The sequence below is a fragment of the Perca fluviatilis genome, chromosome 11, assembly GCF_010015445.1.
Source record: "Perca fluviatilis chromosome 11, GENO_Pfluv_1.0, whole genome shotgun sequence".
NCBI classification, from domain to species: domain Eukaryota; kingdom Metazoa; phylum Chordata; class Actinopteri; order Perciformes; family Percidae; genus Perca; species Perca fluviatilis.
The window spans coordinates 10,086,735-10,102,104 of NC_053122.1; the positions used below are offsets into that span (position 1 = coordinate 10,086,735).

General features: G+C 38.9%; 1 protein-coding gene across 1 annotated transcript in view; it reads right to left on the reverse strand.

Moving 5' to 3' along the window:
• Positions 1-15,370, reverse strand: part of brinp2 (bone morphogenetic protein/retinoic acid inducible neural-specific 2) — a 226,393-nt gene that overhangs the window by 46,049 nt on the left and 164,974 nt on the right. The window contains exon 6 of the mRNA XM_039816764.1: positions 2,818-3,054. Within this exon, the coding sequence (XP_039672698.1) occupies positions 2,818-3,054 (237 nt within the window). The remainder of the gene's footprint in view (positions 1-2,817; positions 3,055-15,370) is intronic.

Consider the following 15,370-nt stretch of genomic DNA (forward strand, 5'->3'; position numbering starts at 1 on the left):
ATCTCTCTGCATTCAGTGTTCATCTCAAATTGCCTTGTGTGAGTCTGGCTGAGTGTTTAAATGTGTAAGTGGATTGTCTGTGTTACTTAAAATTTGTTAAAACTTTAATGATCCCCTGGATACATGCCTGTGGGCGTACAGTATATGCCTGTCCTTGTGTGTGTGACTAACCGAGGAGCCTTTCATCATATGTTTAGCTCGTTACTCAAACACACACACCAAAAAGAGTGTACCAAAGGCCTCATTTTTTTATGACAAACAGCACAAAGTTAAGCTCCTGACAAAAAACATAACGTCAGCGGAACAAGAAAAGCCCCGCAATTACACGTCTTACTCCTCTGGTTTCAATACACTGTCAGTGCTTCTTTAGAAATATTTAATATGCAGCACAAAAAGCAACTTTGCAAAGTCAGGTGCTGTCAAAACGAGGCTAAGTGAATGCACAGAAATGCGGTTTACCCCCGTAATGTCACTCACTAAGCAATTTCCAAAATAAATGGCAGCGTGCACACAATCACCTGAATTCTGCAAGGAAGTGCAACACATTGCAACGTTTAAAAGAAGCTGCCAGAAACCTGTCTCCAATTAAATCGTGCCTACACCTTCCAAGTCATTAAGAAGTGAGCTGGTGATGTGTTAAGATGTGGCAATAAGGAAAAAAGAAGAAGAATCTTCTGCCAGTTTAGGAAGTGACAACTGAATGGTTCTGCATCATCGGTACCATTACATCACACACCTGTGTCTCACTCTTTGTGATGAATAGTTTTGATAAATCCGCCTGGCCTGGTGGAAATAGATTCAACAAGAGTGCAATTGTACACCTGATGGGGCCTCCGTCACTGTTGCTCAGCATGCTAAGACACAACCTTCACACTAATGGCTCTAAACTTTATACTGTGTTACGTCTAATAATGCAGCAGTTCCAAAAAGTAAGCTGAAAACAGATAGCAGGCCAAGTTTCATTAAGTAATAATGTAAGTCATAAGTTTTGTGTTTTTAGAGAAGGAATAAGTTGAGACAATACTGAGTGCTCATTTAACTTTTCCTTAATTATCAGCTTTCATAAGACGGCTCAGCTCAGTAGAAATGATTCACACTGCTGTGAAGTTATCATCTTAATTACACATGAGGGGAAAAGGCCTCCACACTTTTTGTGCATGAATTCAAATGACGTATTCTTAAATTATAGCTTTCACCATTAATAATAAACTTGCTGCAACTTGTTTTTCTTTTTTATTCCTTTTCGACTTGTATAGGCGACTATCTGAAAATTAAAAATGTAGCCGGCAAGAGGCTGAGTAGGGGAATTACTAACTTGACAAAGACAGCGTTTTCTAGATTTATTTGCATGAGAAACAAACAAGGTTGTGCATCCACAACATTCCATACTTGTTTTACTGGCATTCGCAATGGTGTCATAAAGTCATGACAAACGGCATTAAACAGCGTTTAGAAAAGCGTGAAAACAGCGGTCAGCAAAAATCAGACTTCCCCCCCGTCACCCCCTCTTTCATTCACAAAAACGCACACAGCTGAACAGATGATATCACTCTTGCATCCACCACCACCAGGTGCCCTAGTTACCCTAAGTGACCAAAAATGTGTTCAACAATAAAAGACTATACCTGGCTCTTACAAATTATATATATAATTACTACTACATCCTGTCCTCTGCACAAACTATATATCCTGAACTTTGCACATCCCTCAAATATTTTTTGCACAGCCTGCACTAATCCATGTAGCTTCTTTTAACTTTTATTTTTACTTTTTAGGTTTATTTAGTTATATGTATGTGTTATTTCTGTATTTATTGTATTTATTTAATGTTTAAATACTGTATGTTTATATGTATGCACCAAACCAAAGCAAATTAATAGTAAGTGCTACTTACCTGGCAATAAATCTTTTCAAATTCCGATTCTGATTCCTTCAGATCCTGTTATTGCTACTACTATCAGACGACGGACAGACATGGACAGTTTTGTTGTCTTAAAGGTGCAGTAGGTAAACCTTATAAAACTAACTTTCTGTCATATTTGCTGAAACTGACCCTATGTTCGAGTAGAACTACATGAAGCAGGTAATTAAAAAAATAATCCGGCTCCTCTGGCACCACCTACAGCCTGTAGTGCAATTTGCAAAAATCCACACCTCCCTGTTCAGATGCACCAATCGGGGCCGCGGGGGGGGAGGGGATGTCTAACTGCGTGTCAATCACTGCTCATGTACGCGCATTCATTCTCGCTTGTGGGGGGAGGGGCTTAGGAGAACGTTTTGGGCTTTAGCAGAAAGGGGGGAGGGACTGAGAAGTTGTCAATGTTCACATTTTTTGGCTAAGTCCTGGATCTTCCCAATCCTACCTACGGCACCTTTTAACAAGAAAGGAGTTAAGGTTTGTTGCTGTGTGGGGTGTCATGTGAGAGAAACCAATAGTGTTAGGATCTTACAATACACTGACTTTAAGCAACACTATGTCACTTTTTCACAGAAAAAGTACATTCGTTCTCATAAAAACGATCCCGGAAAGCTATGTGGACTAGCCAGACCCTCCTCCGCTCGGCAGCGAGTGGATGGTCTGGCAAAGCGAGACTACTCCAGCCCCTACAGTCCTTAAAGCTAAACTAAAACCTCATTCAACACAACCTACCAACCCAAACTTTATTCCAAACAGTTGTTGGTTGAAGCTTTTTCTTTTTTTTTTTTTCTTTTTTAATACACTTAACAAAAAGCTCATTCAACACAACCTCATTATAAGCATTATTTCCACTTCAACGCCAACACATCGAGTTTCATATTAACCATTCCGGACCGTACCTGATTCCATGAACTCTTGGTTGAAGCTGGCCCAGGCCTCTTTGCTCTTCTCTAGGTTCTCTTCCATGACCTTGATGTCAGCAAAGGGACAGTTGCACTCTGGGAAGCGGGGAGAGCACCGGCACCAGCAGTCATTGTTGCGGCAGAGCAACTCACCCTCCGAGTTGCACGCCACATAGCTGAGGGCTGCCTCCACAAAACGCCCACGCAGGAACTCTGGCAGGACATCTTGCAAGCCTGGGAAAAAAAAGAGAGAAACACATGATAAGGTCCATCCTCCTTTTTTTTTTAGAATAAAGTGTTTTCTTCACAAGCTGGTTCCACCTGCTTTCACGTGTTATTTATGTAGGGCTAAAAGTGGATATGTTGAGAATATGGAGCTGCATTTTTAGCATGAAAATGAAGGAATTTTTGACACAGAACATTGTGAAAGAAAATGTTTATGCGCATCATGTGTACTCATACCATTTCTTACAGGATTATGAACATTAATTGTCAACACTTCTGGGTGATGAAAATTATGTTTTCTTAAAAGCATCAACCACTGTAGCCTTAGCAGCTTGGAATCACTGCTTTTGGATTTTACAAAATGCCAAATAATTTTTCCTTTAACAGGGATACATTTTTAAACATCATTCAAGCTTCAATATATACATCAGAATACAAGCTAAGAAATACTAATCTGCAGTACAGCCTGTGTGCCATCATTGAATATTGCATATTGCAACATGTCATGTCATGACTGAGGCCAATAGAAACAACTTGTGCAAAGAGCTGCTGGCTGTGTTTTCAAATTTCAAAGAAAATAGGTTATTTTCTCCAAAGCAGCTCAGCTTGTATCATTTTCAATGGGTACTGTGGGTGCATATACAATAATACATTTTTTTAGTAGTTTTGTCACCTTTGTTTGTCACAACTGTCACCTAGTCTACGGCCATCATAAACAACCTGCTGTTCCTACCTGCCATGTACAGGTTGTTTCCTATCTGCAGGTTTCATTATTTCCTCCTCCCACTGTGTAATGGAGACGTCACAACATTGTATTTCCTTTTCTTTTTTCATACAATATGCAGAGATGACATTGCACGTTGTCCATCTTTTTCGCTTAAAAACATACCTAATATTAATGGAGATGATGAGGGCTGTTGAATGTTATTTTCATGATTAATGCATATTTATTCTGCAGACAGAAATGCAAGAGAAATTGATTTATAAAAAAATGGGCAATGGGCTACAATTTTACAATATGAGGTTGTGTTCGGACTGAGTTTATGGTTGCATGTAGTCACAAAGAAACACTGCTAATGAAGATGCATGACATGCATCTACATTCACATTCAAATTGTTTTTTCACTTAAAAAATGAAAAATTTGCACTGACCCTAAGACTACATATCATTCCAATTGATGAACATAATAGATGCATTTACAGTACATTTAGACAGGAGGAAGAGAAAACAGGAGAGAAAATGGGAGAAAAGAAAGAACTGGAGTTCTTTTTTTCCTACATGAGTAGAGTCTGAGCAGTCACACAAAAACACACTCATCACCACACAGACATTTGCTGTATACAATACTAGCTAGTGAACAGCAAAAGCTAGCTTCTGTTCAGTAGGTGGCTATGTTTGTCACAAACATAGTTCAACAATTGCAAATAAAGTGTGGCAAATATTCACTCAATATTCACTGTCTTTACCTTCAATAAATATACTTAGTTGAGTATTGTTTACAATTTAAAGTATGCTAGTTGAACAAACCCCTTAACTCTTTGTTATATTGGAATGACGAACACAAGACTTGCTTCTGTTTCGTGCTACTATTTGTTGTCTGGATAAAACCGAAATATGCTGTACTGTAATGTTATAGAACCTTTTCAGTTAAAGTATGAACCCTTTTTTTCTTTTTGACAAAATTAAAAAGGTTTACGGTATGCACTGATCAGTCATACAGGTGGCTCACTATGTTGGTTTAGACCCACGTCAGCAGTAAAAGGTCAACATTTTATTTTAGCACATCTAGCTAGCTAGCTTTTTGCCCCAGTGCTGTTCACTATTCCATCATATATGACCAACTTAGATGGATTAAATCCACTCATTTAACCTCTTAATGATATTATAATAAGTCACAACATATTCACAACAAACAGTATGTCCAGTATGTCCAATCAGAGGACATACTGGTATCTTTTCATGATATTTCCGTGGATTTGCTTAGCATAACAACCATATTCCTCACAAGCAGACCTTTCACACAGCATTTTGACACAGTAACAAAAGCACAGGTGTAAACAATCAAACGAAAAACAAAAAAGAAAAAAAGAAAAAAGTTTCAAGGTCCTGCTATTGTTTAGGCTCGCTGTCACACAGAGCCATTGTTAACATTTTCAGTAACACCTGTGGTTTTCCTATTCTGCCAAATCAAAATTGTCTGCTGTGAAAAAACTCTACTGGCAAGCTTTTACAGCTAATGGTGGCATTGACCTACTGAAAGATGGAGCCTATGAGTCAATGCTTATACAGATTGATGGCAAATTAAATCAAATACTGTACAAAATGTTTTTTACAGAGATTTATTTTGAAAGTAATAATAACATTTCACATGCAATTTGAGCACTACTGTTAAGAGCATGGACTGACATTTACCGTAAGAACAGGTTATTCCATACACTATACACTTGAATAGATTTAGTTTTTACATAGTTTATGATATTAGATTTGTAAGATACTACTGTAATTGATGACCCAAGTCACAGAATCAAACACAAATAATATACCAAGCTTTCAGAAACACTGTCGGTGCTTTAACAGCGGGGTAACATCACACTTTCAATTTCACTGCTTTCATTATATGAATTATATTAGCAATACATAGGTATGCTAATTATGGTACAAAGGTTTCATGTCTGCACAGTCTATTAAACCAAATCAAAAGCCGGTCTTAAAAGTGCATCATCATCGGTTAGAAACCAGCAGGCAGCTTTCAGAAGACTTGCCGTGTGGTGTGTGTGCTGCTTTGGAATCCGTCTGTTGGGATGTCTGTCTGTCTGTCTGTCTCATCATCATCAATTTGTTGTGTCAAAAGCTTCCTTTCTCCTCACTTCACAATCTCAGTCTGGATGATTTTCAACAACCAAGTCAATCCTGCTGTGCCCTGTTATGAATATGCATGTCTCTTCTCTGGTATTTACTCTTTCAATGGCTTGGAAAGAGATGTAATTAGTCAAAATGTTCCTCTTCCTTGCTTTGGCAGGTGCTTTGAGGTTTTTCGTGTGTGTGTGTGTGTGTGTGTGTGTGTGTGTGTGTGTGTGTGTGTGTGTGTGTGTGTGTGTGTGTGTTTGTGTGTGTACTAGCTGCAAATCTGACAGGGATTTCTTCAGTTTGGGAGACAGCTAAATAACACTTATCACCAATCACTACCCCACATTCTCGGTCTCTCTTCCACCATTCTGTTTGTTTATCCATCTTTCTACTTTTGCTTTTTTTCCCCGATACAATAACTCTGTCCCATTTGGAAAGTAGATGCGGTAGTTTTCCAATGGATTGCTCTGGTTTAAGAGTCAGATGATTCTGTATTTGACTTAATGATTAGCACTGATTCTGTTCTTTTTTCTCCTCCTTAGCACCCCTACATTTTTCCTTAATCTATTTTTAATTAAAACTAGTACCAAATTCATTAAATAATTCGTTAAATATTTAAACAGAAAGCATTGCAATTTTTTTTCTTCCTTTTTTGACTCATTGATTTGGCTGTATTGTAAGTGTTTACAGACACAGTTAACGTGAGAAATGTGTTTTCAGCTCTAAACCCAAAAGGCTAGACTGTGATAGATTGAAATGGACTAAATTGTTGATCCATTGAAACCAGCAAGAGTGGAAACAGAAGTGTTAAAGTAGGAAACAATGACATTGTGGGGGGTTAGGTTTGGGTTAGGGTAAGGGGGTTAACCCTAACCCCTACCCCCTCCTTTGACCGGTGAGGACACATTTAAATGTTAAGTCACTGGCTGTTTGCTGTCAGCAGAAGAAGCTTAGTATTATTGTTTGGCCCACATATACAAAGTATACTATGTGATCACTTATAAGTATTGTGTCAGCTTTGGTTTGATTTTACAAAGTATCGTTCAACCTTTTTTTCTTCCTTTTGAACATTTTGAAACAGTATTCCAGCCCCAGTCGTTAGCATAGCAATCGTGCGTTAACATTAGATACTTAAGGAGAAGAAAATGTGTATCCAACACACCTTGATATATTTTTTTAATTCGTTATGAAAGTGAAACATAATGAGGAAAATGAGGAAAATGTATTCAACAGGCAGCGTGAAAAATGTGTTGGTGACTCCTCTTCTCACCTTGCTGCTTTTCACCTTTGACACACATTGTTATTACAGCGACACATTAGTATTCAGCAAAGTGCTCAACCTGTTCATCATGTAACTAACATCTGCTGATCTTAAATGAAAACGCACATTTCACTAGTGTCTAGGATGAATATTAACCCCTATTTGGCATTTCATATCATTTGAAGCCACACAGGCCCCGGCAATGCAGCCTGCATGAATGTTGCCAAATTGGGAATTCTATGGCGAGCTTATTTTTAGGGTCTTCAACATCACCTTTTGTGAATTGTCAGATACACAGACTCTGAAAGAGAGATTCAAATGAAAGCTTTTTCACCAGCCAAGCAATCAGCTTTACACAAACTTACCGACAACCATGTTTTCACACTGAAATGACACTACGACACACTATGTATTTCTTAATTAAATCAGTGACATTTTTCAGTTTCCTCTGCCCAAATGTTGCAGCATGGAGCCATCCTGTAAACAGCCATTTCATCAAACGAAGGTTTCAATTTTCGAGTGCCGTTGAGTGTTGTCCTGGGTGCCAATTAGTTAGTATAAGCCAAGGAACATGCATCATTTTCTCGGAAAGCTCTATGAAAGAAACGCTTAGCGGATGTCCCTCTCTGTACAGCCATGCATAATACACATTTCTGGTATAACATTTTTCGACAGCAGGTGTCAGTAATACGGCATTAAATGTATCAATGAGCCAGCAAAATTTTGGGGAACACGAAGACTGCGATCTCGCAAACATGCACCACGAATTTCATAATATTAAAAAAGAATCTGCTTTGCAAATGTTTCATATTTGTGTGTCCTCAAGGATACACACACTGCATTGCAACCTCTCCAGGGTACATTTAAATCAACTGTCTTACTGCCTCTTATGTCCCCAATAACACACAATATATTACATATATATTACATAGGATCAGGCCTGCTTGTGTTTTACACATGACGTAGAGCTGGGACAGAGTGTAGCCCTAAAAGTTTAACAGTTAAGCCAATGCTCGTACTGATTAACACAAGAATTGCTGCACATAGAAGGGCATGGTGATTAAGAAAACAGAACCTATTCTCATTATTACGCCCCCAGGTTGCTACCTGCCTTTGTATTCCATCTTGATTTATAGCCTATTTTAAATTGAATTATAATGAATCAAACATTGATGTCATTTTATTAATAACGTGCTCTGTCGAGAGATTATTAAGACAACCATTTAATTACTCAATGAATCCATCAATCATCAATCTTCCAAACCGTAGCCATGTGGACTCGCAGAGATGTGGACTCGCAAGCAGGACTGAAAGCAATCAATCATTTACTTGGTAAGAGTTCAAAGCAGAGTTAGGCGACAGGTAATCTGCCAGCAAGGGCAAAGTAAGCAGGAAAGAAAGTGGAACGAAGGCTGGAACTCTTAGACCTGGTAGTACAAAGACTATCTAGCAAATGACTGGAAAAGAGGGCTGGTCTATATCTTGGGGATATACAGTAGTGTGCTGGTGGGTTAGGAGATTAGGAGATCATATAAATAAGTGTCACACTTCAGACTAAGTAACTGAGGTCAATGTGCCTTCTGATGACAAATTGATGTTAGAGATTATGGATAAAAAAGCCTTGACCCTTATAATTTGTGTTTTTGACTGGCGACTGTAATCCATAAAATGTTTGTTGTCTTTTCAGGCACCTGTTTCCAGTACCTACCGTGGATTTCAGGACCAGTGGGTGTCTCCTTCTGATGGGGGCTTTTAGGGTCATTACCCATAAGGCTTTGCTTCCATCCAGCCAGCCACAGATTTAGATCACCCCAGTAGACCAGAAATAACAGACCCATGGTTGTCTCTTTTCCTATCTCTCAATCTCCAGCAGAGACCACACTTTCCATTTTGGGCAATTTGAAGCTCTTAAGCCTCCCTCATGATCACCACCCCTCTGTTATCAATGTGTGTCCGGTGTGTGCGTGTGTGTGTGTGCGTGTGTGCGTGTGTGTGTGTGTTTTCTCCCAGCCTTTTACTTTAGTGAGTGCTTGGTCCACTTCACTGGAATGCACTCTCTGCTGTAGAGGATATGGTGTTGGTACCCTTGGAGTGTGCTCCTGCTCTCAGAGCCTCTGGCTTTGGCAGCGACTCAGCTTCAATATACGGTACAGTACATGGGTTGGCACAGATGATGCTGTATCACACACTCGCTAAGTCTCTCTTTGCGCTTATCTCTATGCCTGCCTGTCTTTTTCTTTCTTTCCATCTGACTGTCACTTGAATGTTCTGCAGACTTATCGCAAAGAATGAAATGCACATTTTCTTTGGTTTGGTTCCCAGGTTGTTTTGTGCTCTCTTGCGATAGTTTTGTGTGCTTTCACAGAGAGATTCAGCTACATGGTGAATGTATGCAAAATGAAGGACAGTAAGGTTGGGAATAGACAAGGCCTGCTTGGAGGTGAATGAATGAGAGCATATAGGCAATTAAAAAGTTAAAAGGGTAAAATGCCTTCATAGCCCCAAGTACTTTTTTAAAGGATGAAGTTTCATCTGGCACTTTCCCTCCACCTCTCCTTAAACAACCTTTACATTTGAGACTGCCATTTAGGCAAGTGATGTCAAAGAAGGAAACGATACGGAATTTGGCAAGCGATTTATATGCCGTGTTATACAGTGACAGGTGGTGTACTGAGAATTTGTTTCAGTGACTGCCCAGAGTTAGGGCTGAGCAGAGGGAGGCACTTGACAGACCTCTCACCCTGCAGGAGCTCGCAAGTGTCGTACAGCATCTGTCCCTGGGCTCTGCTACCGCTATTGATGGAATTCCAACAGATTTCTAAGGCGTGTTTGGGACACAGTGGAGGAGGATCTGTTAGAGTTTTTCCTGGAGTCCCTCTGAGAAGGCCACCGAGCAGCTGTCAGCAGGCAATGGTGTCATTTCTGACTTAAAAGTGGGGCCTGCAGATTCCTTTTTGTGCTTGAATTATAAAATCCTTTCTAGCCAATACACTAACTGAGAAACAGAAACTACCTTGACTGTGGGATACATTTGGAGCAAGCCTATATTATGTTCAAGGGACATCCATTGTAGCCTCATATTTCTCTCACCGGGATCCTGAAGAGAGTGGAGGAATTAATAGAAGGGGAAGGTTGCTTGTTGAAAATGAAAATGACTATGTGTGCACATATTGTATGTTTAGATTCTGTTTTTGAAATTGGAAATTGTTTAATTTCGTGGGTAAGGCTTTTGTATTCAGGCGATTGAGATTTATGTATTTTTACTCAACGTGCAGAGAATGAGTGTGTGTGAGTGTGTGTCAAACATACACTTAGGATATTACAATTTTAAATCATGTACAAGAACTATGTGAAGTCTTGAGCAAGTCTGTATGAAAGAGCCTCCTCAATAAGGATGGACAAGGGGACATATGAGAGGGTGCTTATGAGGCAGTGGACAGATTGAAGGATTCTTACCTACATAGCTGGTGGTTAAAAGAGAGGACAGGTGCCATAAAGGTACTTTCCAGGAGAATGCGAAAATAGAATAAGGAGGGAATAGGGGACAAAGTTACAGCCAAGTTATCAAATGGGAGTAGTTGTTGCTGAAGTCCTTTGAGGTTAGAATCCAGGCTACAAATAAAGTGACTGCCTCTACTCTTCAGCATCAGTTTTGTGTGCTAGAGACCCTGAAAGTACTCCTAGAGGTCTCAGAGGAGGACTAAAGTGGTAATTTTGTACCTGCTATTACAGGAGGAAGGTCAAGGTCTGGACTTACAAAGGGTATTTTGTTCTTTCCAGCCCCTCAGCTCCTCTCATTCCTCAGTTTCCGACCTTCTTTCATCCCCCCTCCACCTTACCTGCCATTTCAATAAACTCATTTGCATACATTAAATGAAATGGCCTGTGTAAATGAACTTTGTGTCGCTGTTTCAAATGTTTTATGGTCATGTTTAATCTGATTTTCTGAAACTTTCATGAAGTGAATGGATGTGGAAATTGAATTTGCAAACTGGAGCAGTTCAAAAAGTGGGCGGTCACTGTTGAGCTCTATACACAAGGTTAAAACTGATTAAATGAAACATCTGTAAAACAGAGTCATCGTGTCATTAAAAGAGTTTAAAAGTCTTTGCTGGGCCCTTTTAGAGGTAGAATTAACATGGATTTGATGAGGTATGGATACATTATTTTACCTGTTGTATTTTTTTCACGCAGATTTAACAACAGAACATGATTCTGCAACTGTCAGGGCTTAATTCTAAACAGGAATGTGTGTGTGCAAGTTAGCTGTTGCACACCTCGTTTCCTGGGCAGGGAAGCCCCCCCTCCCCCCACACACACACAGACACACACACAAACACACACACACACACACACACACACTGAAAATAGGTTCCCACGTGCATGATCATTACAGAGAGGAATGACCTAACCTACCAAAATATGACCTAAGTGAGTATTTAAGTCTTTTTGTACATTAACGTGTTTTGAAATGGTGACAATAATTCAATTGCAATCATTTGGAAAAGAAAGACACTGGCAAATATTTGATTCCCGAAATTTAAAATATAATAATAATAATAATAATAAATTGAATTTATATAGCGCTTTTCATGGACAATGGTTCTTTTGTTCCAAAACATTGCCCGAGAACGACGTCACTGCAGATCCTAGTAAATCTGTCAGGAGTAGCCATGCTGTTAATCTGAGTTTCGGGGGTGAATCATATGTAGGGCACAGATACTGTATTCTCTGAGTCTGTATTTATATGAGTACACTTGCCTTCCGGTGGAGTTTGTCCTCTATAACACTTTGTCAACATGGTCCATTGCAGTGAGAGTGGGGTTGCTTGCTTTGGTCTTGTGAGTGAAGATTATGTAAGCTGAATGCTTAATCCAACTGATGCAGTGGTTTCTGTATTTTGTGTTCCAATCTCTTCCCACACGCGTTTGCGTGTTGTTACTGAACTTGCTGTTCCTGGACTCTTGATATGTTGGTGATGCACTCACACTCAAGCACACCACCTACACCCAAACACATACGCATGTATAAACACCATAGAGCTGCAAAACTAATAACCAAAGAGGTTTAATTTCAAAAGAAAAAATACAATCAACTACTACTTCAAAGCATGGCAGAGAGTGAAGCCTAAAAGTCAGGCTGTTTCTGACAGTCATTAATGATGAGAGAAGGGCAGCCACTGTTGGCACTTTAGCAGTGGTCTTCATTTCACAGAAGCACATTCACTCACACACAAACACCCAGGCAAAGCCTAAAGGTAGACAGCACACACACAGACATGCAATCAGAGTCAGAGATCAGAAAGAGTAAGAACAGGGGAGCGTTGAAGCATTCGGGAATAGAAAATTCAAAGAGACTTTTTCTTCTTGGCAAGAGAATGTACTGCACTGAGCTTTAGAGTTTCTACCATATTACCACAAAATGATGTAACACTTTTCTGTCTTATAACTCTGAAATAGCCTTTTTCTTCTCTTTTATGATTTATCAGCGGCGCAGAGGCTCAAACATAAAGAGGCTCTGTAGTTAGAGTGGTTCATCCTGTTACAGTGGAGAGGTTTACAGTAGGAATTGGAGGAATTACAGGGAAGTACTAATGGAGCCAAACATTCAACAGTTACATCTGAATGTATCTTCCCACAGACATACCCGTTTTAAAATAGCTTCCCCCGTAGGTACTCATTCCTTAACACATGATTACACTAGGGACCTAAATACTGATTTTATTTAGTGCTACAAATGCCAGAAACAACTTGCATGAGCTAATTGTTGTTGATTGGGCTGCCAGTATAAGAGTTCTGAAATTCCAGTTAAATGGAACCCATCACAATAATTGGTTGGGATTGTGGTTCTCCAATTCCATTACAAAATCAACATACTACCAATGCCATTAGTAAATAGATGGAAAAGAGGGCAATATAATATAAGACAATATATGAGAAACATATAGTACATTTAAGAAATTTAATTTCAGCCAACCTCCAACCAATGTCTTAATGTACCCACAAATAAAACCTCCCTAGGCCTGGACCTGACAAATTAATGTCTAAACTCATTGTTCTTGAATCTACAAATACCAATATTTATTATTTATGTGAAACTGTGAAACTTTGAAGGCCCTCCATTTTCTTAATGTAAGTGATGGGGCTCTACATGAATGAATACACAATTACACTATTAGCTAATTTTGAACCACAGGTTATTTCACAGAAGACATGTGCATATTTGTGCATATTTGTGCATTTCCCTTTCCTTTTCCTGTCCCTGTACTCCTCTCAGTGGTTGAAAGTTGAAAAAGGTGCTGGAAAAGGGTGATATTTATCGGTATTACCATGCACCTATCAAAACGTAGAAACCGAAGAATAGGAATATGATGAAATGTTTTGGTTATTTGCATTAATTAAAATGCCTCGTATATATATAAGATTCCTCTCAGGTGCGAGCTAAATTCCAGAGAGGTCCACACGTCGTAGAAGTCGTGTTCAGGTAGTCATGCAGGTCCAGTGTCATTCTCTGTTAGAAAAATGCCTCACAATGCCTTATTCAATTCAAGCTTTTACATAGAGCTGCTGCTCTGAATCCAACCTTTGTTAGATGCCACACTTCAACCAGATTCCATGCTGATAATACTCAGGGCACACTGACTGCATTCTAACAACACTATTGCTTTGGACTTATAGCAAATTATACTTCAGCTTTGGAGAAATCTTAAGTACCCACTGTGAAGAAGTAGCTCAATGAAATGAGTGATACCTCACACTTGGGATTAGGTACAGTCTCAAGGACAAATTGAAATGACTAGAAAGTTTGGCCCCCCTTTGTCTCCTTTTTTAGAAGAGTTTACAGATCAGCACGAGTGATTATTCTCTTAAAGGAAAGTAAAAAGCTGGGTGGCCAGGATGGATAATGGTATTTTGATAGTCTCTTCTTTTCTTTATGCTTATACTATGACCCAAAACAATCTTTAAGAAAGTTGTGATGATTATTTTAGCAGTAGTAATAGAAGAAGAGGTAGTATCTGCTGCTGGATTTTCAACACCTGAAGTGATACAATCCACAGAAAATTACATCAGAAGTAATGAGTTGTGTATTTCTGCTTCATCTACAAGAAAAATGGGAACAAGGCAGTTAGCCAGCATGAAAACTACAAACGCTGACTCCATTGAAAATCCAAGGGAAATTACCCAGTGAGCCACTTGTGATGATCAAGTGACCCTTGAAAACTGTTATGAAACAAAAAACAATGTAATATTAGAGCTGGAACAAAATTTTGCTGACATGTGGTATAAGCCGGGGGGGAAGATGAGACTGAATCTACTTTAAAATATTCTCTCCAGGCATGTTTTAAAACATATAAAAATTATCTGCTTTGAACATTATTTTCCGTCTGATGTGGGTTTTCCACATTGTTCTCTCTCATTCAAAAATCCAGAATCTATAAATATGCAAGTTCCATTGTCAATGTATGTGTTCTGCAGAGATTCAAAGAGATATTTTGCTGACTTTAATCGGGCTTTAATTTGGACAAATTTGTGTAATTTTTGTGTGTCAGAAGATGAATATGTGGGGGTCTCCCGTCCTCCCAGTATATTAAATATGGAAATCTGGCAAATAAGACAAATCTGTTCCCCTCAATATTCTGTATTAAACTGTTCTTAAAATGCGCTGGATGTGTAGTTTTCACCGTTCCTTCTTCATCTTGGCATATGTGTCAACCATTAACAACTACGTGTGCGGCTCACAAGTTCTCCTCAATTTGAATCATATCATCAGTGGTACACATGTTAAATATGAACTGTTGCTGTTTAAGTCATCTGGACTAGTGTTTTTTTTTTTTTAAGGAACATGCACACCACATAAACTTGTCAATTTTGAAACATTGGCTATTTTTCTTTCATAACATATTCTTTCAGACTACTGGAAAGAAAACAACCAAAATACACATTTAGGTGTTTGTTTTACTGCACTTTGTCTATATGAGTAGCCTATTCATATATATATATATAAAAAAAAAGTAAGGTTATGCAAAACTGAAAAATAATGTACATTTCAGAATTTTACAAAAAGGCCTTTTTCAGGGAACAAGAAATGGGTAAATAACGTAAAGCTGTTCTGCAGCAATGGAGGTTGATCAAGCTTTGAAAGTTGGTGCTACCAATTCCCACAGGTGTTCCAACTTGTCTGGATTACTTACAACCCCCTCTGTTTGTATAAAAGTA